This window comes from Microcaecilia unicolor, chromosome 3 (assembly GCF_901765095.1).
Source record: "Microcaecilia unicolor chromosome 3, aMicUni1.1, whole genome shotgun sequence".
NCBI lineage: Eukaryota > Metazoa > Chordata > Amphibia > Gymnophiona > Siphonopidae > Microcaecilia > Microcaecilia unicolor.
The window spans coordinates 276522802-276535101 of NC_044033.1; the positions used below are offsets into that span (position 1 = coordinate 276522802).

Genomic DNA, 12300 nt, shown 5'->3' on the forward strand with positions numbered 1-12300 from the left:
GGCTGAATTTGATCCACTTTGCTGCAGGACCCAATTCTATTTAACTTTACTATTGCTTAGAAGCAGACATGAATGCATATCCAACATACAAAATTATTTGCATTTGAAGGAGTGAATACTGAAACATAATATATAATGTTCTATTATAACAACTACAGTTATTTGAAAAATTGCATGCTGAAGGATTACACATATAGCATGGTACATATCCCAACTGAACTTGCTCATGTGAATATTCACTGCATTTCATTTGGATTGCTGAACGCTGGTCAGAGTATTCTAAGGGTGCAAGTGTAGACGTCTCTTCATATGCCAATTACCTATACCTGACCCTATACAAGCAAAACCCATGCAAATGAGCAATTCGGGGCATGCAAGCTGCAGCTCAACATTTTGTTGTCAGCCAACAAGACCTTATATCAGCACCTTGCCCCTCCCCTGAATAAATAGCTACATGCAAATGATAAAAGCCTGCAAACCAACTACATCGATTGCAGCCTGTGAGACTATCAAGCCATATCAAATTTAGGCATACCCCCACCTCTCCCAAGATCCCACTTTTTACTTGGAACAAATGCATTCCACAAAAATCATTTGAGGAGGATTCCTAGCCATTTTTTTTAAATTCTATTTATTAGCCTAATGTAAGAAAAAAAAAAACCCCAAAATAAGATAGTTGAACTCTTAAGAGTGTCAGACTTCAATAAAGCCACATGGATTTAAAATCATATGTAAACTTCTAAAAACATGAAAGAATCATACCTGCATACTTCTTAGTGTATCAGTGGTCTCCACTTGAGGTACTACTTTGATAGATTGTCCATTCCATGAACCCAGCCTGTCCTCCAGTACTTGATCTTTATCCTGTGCTTTGTCATAAGTAAATAGGCTTCATATGTAACTTCTTCAGAATCTTTGAGCAGTCTTTTCCTGCAGCCGCATTAACAGCTGCAAATCACAGACTTCTCACTCGAAAGGTTATGTGGGACAAACACGTGCAAGTTGTCTAACCCCGGAATTTGCACCTACAAAAGTGTTAGAAAAACAGGGCACTTAATATCAGCTCTCAAACCCCAACATTGGATGCCATGCCACAAAACCCTTGTTCTTCAGTCACCACCTTTGTCCTTCTCAATTTATATGTCCTTCCAAATTGCTTTTCTTTCTACCTGGCTGTCAACTTTGACATTGCTTTGTTTTCAACTTCCCAAGAAGCTTGGGCTGAAAGCACAATGTAAACGCAAATAAGCTCCAGTTCCAAGGAAATAAGGCAAAACCAGGACTAGATCAGTGACTTCTGTGATCTTATCTTATCTTACACTCAAGCCCTCCCTTACAAAACTCTGAAAAAGAGATTTAACTTGATAGTAAACGTTTCTGGACACAAATTTCTAATCATATTTTTACTTCAGAATCCATGGAGTGTCTGTTCAATACATGGCTTTTTGTTCACAGTGCTTATGGAGCAGATCACACATCTTTCAGTTGTCTAGGAAGTTGTAAGTTTAGACCAAGGATTTGCAACTTAGTCTTCAAAGAACACCCAGCCAGTCAAGGTTTTCAGGATATTTCAATCCAGTCCTCAGGGCAACACCTAGCCACTCAGGTTTTTCAGGATATCCTAAAAGCCCCGACTACCAGGGTGTGCCCCAAGCACTGGGTTGAAAACCTCTGGTTTAGACAATACACATAGGAAGTTAGAAATACATTTTCACTCTATTACAATATACCCAACAGCTGATTATACACCATCTCAGAGTTCATCTCACTGCTCCAGCAGAGCTCTGCTTTTTTAGATCAAATCTTCTAGGTTTTGTTGTTATTGCTTTCACAGAAACATGTAAACAAAATCAAACTTTCAACTTAATCTGTGCCTTTCAATTGCTTTCATACATTATATAATCTTATAGGGACTTAACAAACATGATGCATTTTAAACTCCAAAATGTTAATTTACACAGAAATATTTTTCTTTAAAAAAACATCTGTCACCTTGAAACAACTGGATCTTAACTCAAACGTGCTGTGCTTCCTCTGCCCACGTCCAAATGCTGGTGACATTAGGAGAGCAATTCTATATACTAATAAAGAGCTAGTGAGGATCATGCATATTGTAATGAAGCTGATCAATTATGTAGTTTGGAGTGGGAAACATCCTAAAATCTCATAAATACAGCCCAATGTGTAGGAGGACAAGCTGAGTCAGTTCTGGCTCTGCACCAAAGCATATATGTAGCTGTATTTCCAATTTCCCAATTGATTTCTTTAAGAAAAGTAGGATTACACATCTCCCAAGGAGTAAAATCAGGACTGGCTCACCTTGCCCTTTAAACATGGAACTATGGGGCCCTTATACTAAGCTGCATTAGATGCTAACATACATCTAATGCAGCTTAAAATGGCATTCTGTGGAAACTGCCAAATTAGTACATGCTAACTGTGCACTAAAAAGTATTTACATTTTTTTTTGAGGGGGCATGTCAGGGAGGGTGGAGAGTGAGCATTCCTATGCTAATCAGTGCAGCTACATTACTGTGTGCTAATTAGTTAGTACATGAATACCATGTGAGCCTTTGCTGCCTACAAAAATGGGTGGCATTAAGTGCTCATGTGATAAAATTTTTTAATGGTCATGGGTTAATGGAAACATTAGTGTATGGCCACTAATGGAAAAAAATACAAAAAGGCCATTTTTACAGCTGCAGTAAAAATGGCCTTAGTGCACAGGAAAAACCCATATAAGGGCATGCAAAGGCCACTTTTTGTTGCAGCTTAGTAAAGGTACCCCTAGCAAAACAGAGATTCTTTGGGTACATAACATAATAAATACCTTTTGGGAAGTAGGAACTCCCTCTAAAATCACAGTTCAGGCATCTTGGGATACTGCTAGATTCATCACTCACTGTGATCCCACAAATTCAAAACAACCTTTAAAAATTGTCTCTGTCACCTGAAGCAGCTACGAAATCTCTCTTCATACATTGATAAGATGAGTCTGACCACAGTGGTCCATGCCATGGTAACATCAACACTAGATTATTGTAATGCCCTGTACACTGCTCAACCCAAAAATAGTTTGCATGAGCTCTAACTAAGTCGGAATGCAGCAGTACCTTACAGGGCTAAATTTAAAACTCGATGTTTGATTTACAAGGTCCTCAGACAAAATGGGCCAGAGTACTTAAAGAATAAGTTAGCCCTTAACACACCACTGAGACCTCTAAAGTCCTCTCAAGGATCATACTATCTGTATCCTCATCAAAGGAAATTGTACAACGTGATACCTGCCAGCAAGCCCTCCCGCGGGAGGTGGTGGAGAGGAAAACGGTAACGGAATTCAAATATGCGTGGGATAAACATAAAGGAATCCTGCTCAGAAGGAAGGGATCCCAAGAAGCTTAGCCGGTGGTGGGAGGCAGGGCTGGTGGTTGGGAGGTGGAGATAGTGCTGGTCAGACTTACACGGTCTGTGCCAGAGCCGGTGGTGGGAGGCAGGGCGGGTGGTTGGGAGAACACTGTACTAATGATTTTATAGTGAGAATACTTAAAGGAAACTTTAAAACAATACAGGAACGCAAGACCTTTGAAGTCAAAATGATTAAATATTTTGACACGCACCAGAAAGGACTTAACAAAGATCTGGGTTTTCTAGCCCATTATAAACCATGAAATTTCACTGCTTTGTCACCCTCTGATCACCATGCATATCTCCCTGTCCCCCATCCTCTCAGCCCTGTTTCTCACCTAGCCCACCCCTCCCTCATCCTTTCAGACTGTCAATGAAATACTTTGTTGTTTCACTTATATTTATTTATTTGTAGCATTTATACCCTGCTCTTTCCCGCTGTTAGCAGGTTCAGTGCAGCTTACAAAGTATAGTACAGTTACAATGCAGGTTCAGTGCGGTTTACAAAGTATGGTACAGAGTTACAATGTCTGATATAAAGTATCAGAGAAATAACATAATTGTATAGAGCAGGACAAGAGGAAGAGATGTGGGGGAGGGTTTAATGTAAGGATAGTGCTAGTGGTGTGGATTAGGTTCGTGAATTAAGTTGGGTCATTTGGATAGGCTTGTTTGAAGAGGTAGGTTTTCAGCAGCTTGTGAGAGGGTAGGTGTTCTTTGGTTGTTCAGATGTGTCTGGGTATGGCGTTCCAGAGTTGGCTGCCTATAACGGAGAAGTTGGATGCGTAGTAGGTTTTGTATTTGAGACCTTTGCAATTGGGAAGGTGAAGACTGAGAAATGTTCGAGAAGATTTGGTCCTGTTTCTGGCTGGTAGATCGATCAAACTGTTCATGTAGCTTGGAGCTTCTCCAAGGAGGATCTTGTGGATCAATGTATGGACTTTGAAATTTATTCGTTCTTTGATAGGGAGCCAATGGAGTTTTTCACGGAGTGGGGTTGCACTTTCAAATCGTGATTTGCCAAAAATGAGTCTGGCTGCTGTGTTTTGGGCGGTTTGGAGTTTTTTCAGGATTTGGGCTTTGCAACCAATGAAGATGCTGTTGCAGTAGTCGACGTGGGTGAGTACTGTTGATTGTACCAGATTGTGAAAAGTTTTTTGGGGGAGGAATGGTGTAACTCTTTTCAATACCCACATCATATTGAACATCTTCTTTGTTCTGGCTTTTGCATGAGTTTCTAAAGTTAGGTGGTTGTCTAGCATTACGCCTAGGATTTTTAGATTGTCGGATATTGGGATTGTGATGTCGGGTGTGGTTAGGGTGGTAGAGAGCATAGTGGAGTGTTGTGATGAGAGGATTAAGCATTGAGTTTTTTTTCTTTGTTCAGTTTCATCTTGAAAGCGTTGGCCCAGTCAGCTAGGATGTTCATGCCAGTAGTTATTTTCTTCGAGATTTCATCCAGTTTAGATTGGAATGGAATGAATATGGTGACGTCGTCAGCATAGATGAAGGGGTTTAGACCAGATTTGGATAGGGATTTAGCCAGGGGAATCATCATAAGGTTGAAGAGGATCGGGGATAGAGGCAATCCCTGGGGGACTCCGCATTTTGATGACCATGCAGACGATATTGATGAGGTTGATTTGACTTGATAAGATCTGGTGGTGATGAAACTTTTTATCCACTTAACAATGTTTCCGCCGATCCCTAGTTTGTCCAGTAGTTTTGTGAGAATGTCGTGGTCTACCATGTCAAATGCACTAGATAGGTCGAATTGCAGAAGAAGTATTTTGTTGCCAGTTGAGATTTCTTGATTGAACTTGGATATGAGGGTAAGTAATACTGTTTCTGTGCTGTGTGCCGGTCGAAAACCCAATTGTGATTCATGTAGTATAGAGAACTTTTGTATGAATTCGTTGAGTTGGGAGGTCACTCTGTTTTCCATCAGTTTGGTTAGAAGAGGGATGGAGGCCACAGGTCGATAGTTGGTGATGTCTTTCGCTGGTTTCTTGAGGTTTTTCGGTATTGGTGTGAGTAGAATGCTGCCGTGTTCGGAGGGGAAGGAGCCTTGTTGGAGTAGGAAATTTAGGTGGGTGGTGAGAACCGAAATGAACCATGTTGGGGCATTTCATTAGATAATTGGGGCAAGGATCTAGGTGCCAATGAGATTTGGAGAGTTTGGATAGTGCTGTGGATACTTCCATAGTGTTGAGGGAGGTGAAATTTGTCCAGTAGCGGTCTGCCGGGATCTCTTCTGGGTCAGGGTCCATTTCATCAAGGAAAATATCGATTTTGGTATCATCATGGGAAATTGTGTTGCAATGATTAATGATTTTATCGCTGAAGTATTTGGCCATCTGGTCGGCGGATGGACAATTTGTGAGTGACGTTGTTACTGAATTCGTGTTGAAAAGATGCTTTATAATTTCGTATTGTTTTTTCATGTCTGTTCCGGTGGCTGTAATTTGTTTTGTGTAGTAGGATCTTTTGGCTCGTTTAATGTCGTTCTTGTATTTCTTTTGTGTTTGTTTCCATGCATTCAGGGTAAGATCGTTTTTTGATTTGTTCCAAATTTTTTCTAGTTTCCTGGTTTGTTTCTTGAGGTTTTTTAGTTCTTCGTTGAACCAAGGTGAGGGTTTTTTCTTTGTGTGTATAGTTTTAGGGTGTAGCGGAGCAATTTCATCTAGAATAAGTTTGCAACTGTGGTCCCATTCTGCAAGGAAGTGGTTTGAGTTTGGTTTTATTGACCAATTATTGTCGTAGATTTGTTGCCAGAAGGCTTCATTATCAATTCGTCCTCTGGTGTTGATTGTTATAGGGTCAGGTAGTTTAGGTTGGTCTTTTTTCCGCCAATGTATAGATAGGGTCGCTTTGTGGTGATCAGACCAGGGGGAAGCGGCCCAGCGGATGTCTGATAAGAGGAAGTTTTGATCTGAGGAGTGTTTGTGTGTGATGATGTCGAGTGAGTGGCCTTTAGTATGGGTTGGTTCTGTTGGAGGAAGGTTGAAATCACATAGTTGTAGGAAGTCTATACATTCCTGGGTGTGGGCGGAATTGGAGTCTTCTAAATGAAGGTTTAGGTCCCCTAACAGCAGTATATTGGAGTTGTTGACACATGCGTTTGATATAAAGTCCATGAATGTGGTTTAGTTATTGTTCCAGTTGTTGGGAGGTCTGTAAAACAGTATACAGGTTAGATGTTCGTATAGCATGGGGCTATATAGTTTTATAGAGGCAATTTCAAGTTGGGTTGAAATGGATTCTGAGATGGGTTCTACGGAGAAGTATGATCTGTAGATGAGGGCAATTCCTCCTCCTCTTTTGTCTTTCCTAGGCCAATGTGATATTTTGTAGTTTGGAGGGCATAGTTGGTTTATGATGGGATCTTCTGAGTTACAGATCCAGGTTTCTGTGATGAAGAGCAGGTCAAGATTGTCAGAGGTGATCCAGTCTGCGATAATTTCGCTTTTATTTACCACTGACCTTGCGTTGATATATCCTATTCAGACAGATATATGTGGATTGACAGTTTGTAGTGATGGGCGAATTTTGATGAGTTGTCTTATTTTAGGTGCATTGGGATTTTGTGGGATTGTTGTTGTTTTTGAAGATGGTATCTTGGAAGTTGGAGGGTTTCTATAGTTATTATTGGTTTGTAATGGAGTGGGTGTTATGTGAGTACTTGAGTTGTAATGAGGGAATGGTATCATGTTGAGTTCGTATGGGGGGTTTTAAGAATTGCGTGAGTTGTAGTGAGTGAGTGGATGGTAATAATTATTTTCAGGAGGATCATACTGGTGAGATATGCTGTTACTAATCAAAATTAGCTTATTTCTGATCTGACGAAGAAGGGCTACCTTTGAAAGCTAATTAAAAAATGTATTGTTAGTCCAATAGAAGGATCACATGATGCACGGCTAGAGAGCGGGTGTCGTCGTGTTGAGCTCCCGCCTCCCCCGCGCTGTTTTCATTAATTAAAAACTTTACCTTAGCCGCTTTGAAAAGTGGGAAACACAATAATGGCGGTCTGATAACCCGGGGCATCGCTGGGAAGCATCGCGGAGGCAAACTGGTGCGTGATGGCTGCTAAAACAGCAAAAAAAGACGGCGCACAGACCCGCACGGCGGAAACCAAGATGGTGGACGGAGAGGGAGAAGGCCCGAAGTCGGTGAGCTCCGCATGGGCAGCGGAAGTGGCAGCGGAGGTCTCGGCAATGCTGGGAGCGTCAGTGGACCTAAAACTGCAAACGATCACGGAGCAATTGGGAGGTATTGACGCTAAGCTGGAGAACATTCAATCTGAGTTCTCCCAATATAAACAGTGGCTCTCTGACGTGGAGGACCAAGTTCAGCAACAAGGGAAAGAGCAAAAAGACCTGGCAAGCAAGGTGGAAAGGCTGGAGAGCAAGCTGGAAGACCTGGAGAACAGGGCTCGCAGGAGTAACATCAGAATGGTAGGCCTGCCGGAAAAGATCAAGGACTCAGAGTTGAGAGATTTCCTAGAAAGCTGGCTACCAAAAATTTTACACTTGCAATCACTAGCTGGGCCCTTAAGAGTGGAGCGTGCTCATCGGCTGGGACCTGGAAACCCGAAAGACCCGCGCCCACGAATTGTGATCTTCAAAGTCCTCAACTTTGCTCACAAGCAAGAGATTTTTCGAGCCTTTCGGAAGGCTGGGACTGTACAGTATGAAAATAACACTGTGCGCTGTTTCCAGGACTTCTCAGCTGGAGTGTCTCTACAATGGCGAGCTTTTCGTGAGGTGTGTCAACAGCTATTTGCAAAAAAAATCCAATTTGCTTTGCTTTACCCGGCCCGTTTAAAGATATGGCACAATGGGAAACAGATCATGTTCTCGGCGGCGGCAGAGGCTATGCAGTTTGTAAAGCGGGACTTGGCTGCTGAAGGTCCAGTCTGAACGGGCGTCCGGGGAGACCATGCTGGAACATTGAGGATGATGGTTCCTGGAAGCTACAGTGGAGTGTGCACACCATGATGTGGGGACAAAGTTTGGTAATTTAATCGCTCGGAGTGTGGTAGCAAGCTAAGGAACCGGGGAGTGGAAGGAAGGGCTCCAATGTGCCTGTTATTACTGTTTCAAGTGTTGACTGTTTGGTTGGGACATAAGACCTACATTTAACGGGGGTGGGCATGGCTTGTAAAATTTGGTCTACTGGAAAAAAAAAGGTGGTGGGTCCCCTATGTTAGGGAGAGGGGGGGTTTATTGTGTTAATTAATGCTGGAGGATTTTGCAGTATAAATATGGGTTAAGAATGAGCAGCGGGCTAATGGGGGGGTTGGTGCTATGGTATTGTGGGTTTCCATCAAGAAGGTATAATACTGGTGGCAGATGGAGGGGGGGTGGCGGGGAGGGGGGTGGCGGGAGGGGGGAGCTCGCGTGATCTAAGCCATGGTAGAACTATGGAGTAGTTCTAGGGTAGGGAAGGGGGGAGGGGGATAGGAGCGGAGGGAGGTATCTGAAAGAGTTTCGTTCTCAGGGACAGAGTCAAAGGAGATTGAAGAGGGGAGCCTCAGGGGTTGGGGAGGTTTCTCTCATTTTGATCAAATATATAACCATTTTTATGTTAATAGTAGATTTCTGGTGCGATGGAGTCACTTAAAATTGTCTCTTGGAATATTGGGGGAGTTTCGTCCCCCATAAAGCGGACAAAAGTGATTCAAGCGCTGAAGAGACAAAAAGTAGATATAGCTCTATTGCAGAAGACGCATCTGTCATCAAAAGAGCATTTAAAGTTTAAGACAGGCTAGGTAGGATCTTTGTTAGAGGCTCCAGCAGTAGGGAGGAAGGCCGGGGTACTAATTCTTTTCAGGAAAGGTTTGCAAATTAAGATCACATCCACAATAATGAGTTTGGAGGGCCGTTATATTGTGGCTCAGGTGGAAATCGAAGGCCAGAAATTGGTGCTCTGTAATGTATATGCCCCAAATGTGTTTGATAAAAAAATTTTTCAAGGGTTAATCTCCACATTAACCAAGTTTAAAGGGGGGAATATTATCATGGGAGGAGATTTCAACTTAGTGGTTGACCCTCTGCTTGATAGATCTGGCTCTGGTGCTGGAGGTTCGGGAGGGGGTGCTCGGGCCTTGTCCCTGCTTTGTGATGCATTAGACCTTGTAGATGTGTGGCATATTTTACACCCATCGAATAGAGATTTTACTCATCTTTCCAGAGCCCACGTGTCCCAGTCTCGCATAGATTACTTGTTTGTTTCAAGCCCTCTCTTTTCGCAGATGGTGCAGGCAGAGATTGGGCCTTATGCTGTCTCAGACCATGCCTTGATATGGCTGAGATGGATAAGACCCTTAAAGGAGGGTGGCATGCGCCTTTGGAGATATCCCTTGGATTTAGTAGGAGATCAGAAATTTCAGACATTTCTAACAGAGAGGATAGCGGATTATGAATTTTATAATGAAGTCCACAGACAGCAGCCGACCCTTTTTTAGGAAGCAGAGAAAGCTGTATTGCGAGGGGATATTATTTCTTACTGCGCTAGATCTCGGAAGCTTCGAGATAAGGAGATTTTGCGTTTAGAGTTGCAGGTTCGCAAATATAGGAAGCTATATGGCCGGAATGCTACTGCTGAGAATAAGTCACTGCTTTTGGTCGCGCAGAAGGAACTCAATGAATTGCTGCATCAGAGAGCTGTAAAGTCCCAGTTTTATTATAAATATAAACTATTCCAATTTGGTAATAAGGTAGGACAGTTATTGGCGAACATGGTGCGGAGTAAAAGTGGAGCCTCCAGAGTTCTACAACTGAAAGCTTTATGTTTCAACAGTTTTTTATTGATGAGTCAACATTTTAAACACAGCCATTAAATTTGACATTTTAAATGATACATCATACTTGTATTTATACATCATTAAAGTCTATCATCAATATTTTATCCTTTTCTCCCTCCCTCCCCTTCAACCCTTTCATTATAACCCAAATGTTTGCTTTTGTACTGTTATATAAGCAGCAAAATAAAAATAAAATGCTTACTTCAGCTTATATCTCATATTGTGCGGTATTTACTATTGTTATATCTTACAAATTTAATTGATGATATACTGCTTAACAAAATCGCAAAAATCAACATATTGCGTTGAAGTATCTTCTTAGACTTGCATTCAAATTTCTAAATTATCGTCATCAATAGATTATCAATTTCTCCCACTCTCCCCCCTCAACTTCCCAGCCCCCTCCTCCCTCCCCCATATACCATATCATAAACTAAGCCCCTCTTACATAGTAAGACGAAGATGAGAAAAAAAAAAAAAACATTATAAGCTATTCAGTATTAAACTTCGCGCACTCTGCGTCAGGGATTGAATGTAAGGTCTCCAGATCTCCAGGAACTGTGCTCTCTTCTTCGGGGAAGTTCCTACCGCCCTACGTTCATGCATTAAGAGCTCATGAATTTTGTTTCTCCAATGCCAATACTCTGGCGGGTCCACACTCAACCACCCCGCCATAATCAATTTTTTCCCCAACATGCAGGCTTTGCGTACCAGTGTCCTCTGGCTTCCTCTTTGGAGGACAAAGAGCTCATGTTTGTCGAGGATGATCCCCATGAAAGAACAATTAATTCGAGAGTCCACTAACCCCTCCAGATATTGTATTATATTATGCCAAAATCTTTGCACACCGGGGCATTCCCATAGGCCATGATAAAATGTGCTGTCACGTTGCCGGCACTTAGAGCATAGTGGGTCCGGCACACCTCCCATCTTAAATACCTGTAGTTTGGTCATATATGCTCGATATAAAATCCGATATTGACACTCCCGCAATGCCGCATTAATCGAGATCTCAGGTATACGAGATGTCAGCTGGTTATAATCCAGCGCTAAACTGGGCTTCTGCATCTCTCGTGCCCAACGTGCGGTAATTGCTTCAGTTTTTTTCTGTGGGCACATCGCCCACAGAGCCTTATGCAGTCTCGATACTGTGAACCGCTCCCCCGTTATTGTTTTGAAAAATTCCCTAATTTTTTTCCCATGTCCACTAGCCAGCTTTTCAGCATTTAATGATCTAATATAATGGGCTAATTGCTGGTAAGCGAATGTGTGGCTAATAGTAAAGCCCACCCCTAAAGCACCCAAATTTAACAGCCCTCCTCTAGTCCCCAATACATGTTCCAACCTCGTAATCCCCTGTAAAGCCCACCTTTGAAACACCCTGTTCTCTGATCCAGGTGAAAAGTTTGGGTTACCCTGTAGTGGCACTATATCCGTCATATCTCCTTCCAACCCCCAATAGTTATTAAGATCCCGCCAAATCGCCCGCATCGGATCCAATAACAAACTTCCCTTAAATTTTTTTGGTAATTTATTCTCCGCCTCATGTAATAAATAATGTGGGTGAAATGGCAAGAAATGAACCTGTTCCAATTTCCACGGGGTAAAGTCTTGTTTATCCAATAACCAGTCCCCCAGATGCCTCAACAAACACGCTTGATTATATTTTTTGATATCTGGGAGCCCTATACCTCCTAATTTCCAGGGGCCTACCAATATGTCCAAAGGCAATTTAGGCTTTCTCCCCCCCCAAATAAACTGTCTTAAATATTTATGGAACTGCTTAATGTCTTTATTTTTTAATCGTAACGGTAAAACCTGTAATGTGTAAAGCCATCGGGGGAACTCCATCATGCGGAACAACTGGATCCTCCCGTGTAGCGTTAGCGGCAAGGCCTCCCAGTGCTTTAACCGGAGTCTCATATTATCCAATAGTTTAGTAAAATTGAGAGCATAAAAAGCCTTTGTGTTCATGGCCACCTGTACTCCCAAATATTTGAGGCTCTCCCTAGCCCACTTCAACGGAAAATCATTCCCCCACTCCATTTTTACATTATCTGTATCTGTGAGTGCCAGAGATTTGGAATAGT

General features: G+C 42.2%; 1 protein-coding gene across 1 annotated transcript in view; it reads right to left on the reverse strand.

The window, feature by feature from the left end:
* MAP3K4 (mitogen-activated protein kinase kinase kinase 4) overlaps positions 1 to 12300 on the reverse strand; it is a 540168-nt gene that overhangs the window by 234813 nt on the left and 293055 nt on the right. Inside the window, 4 exon segments of the mRNA XM_030198101.1 lie at positions 763 to 866; positions 869 to 919; positions 922 to 947; positions 949 to 1025. Of these exon segments, the coding sequence (XP_030053961.1) occupies positions 763 to 866; positions 869 to 919; positions 922 to 947; positions 949 to 1025 (258 nt within the window).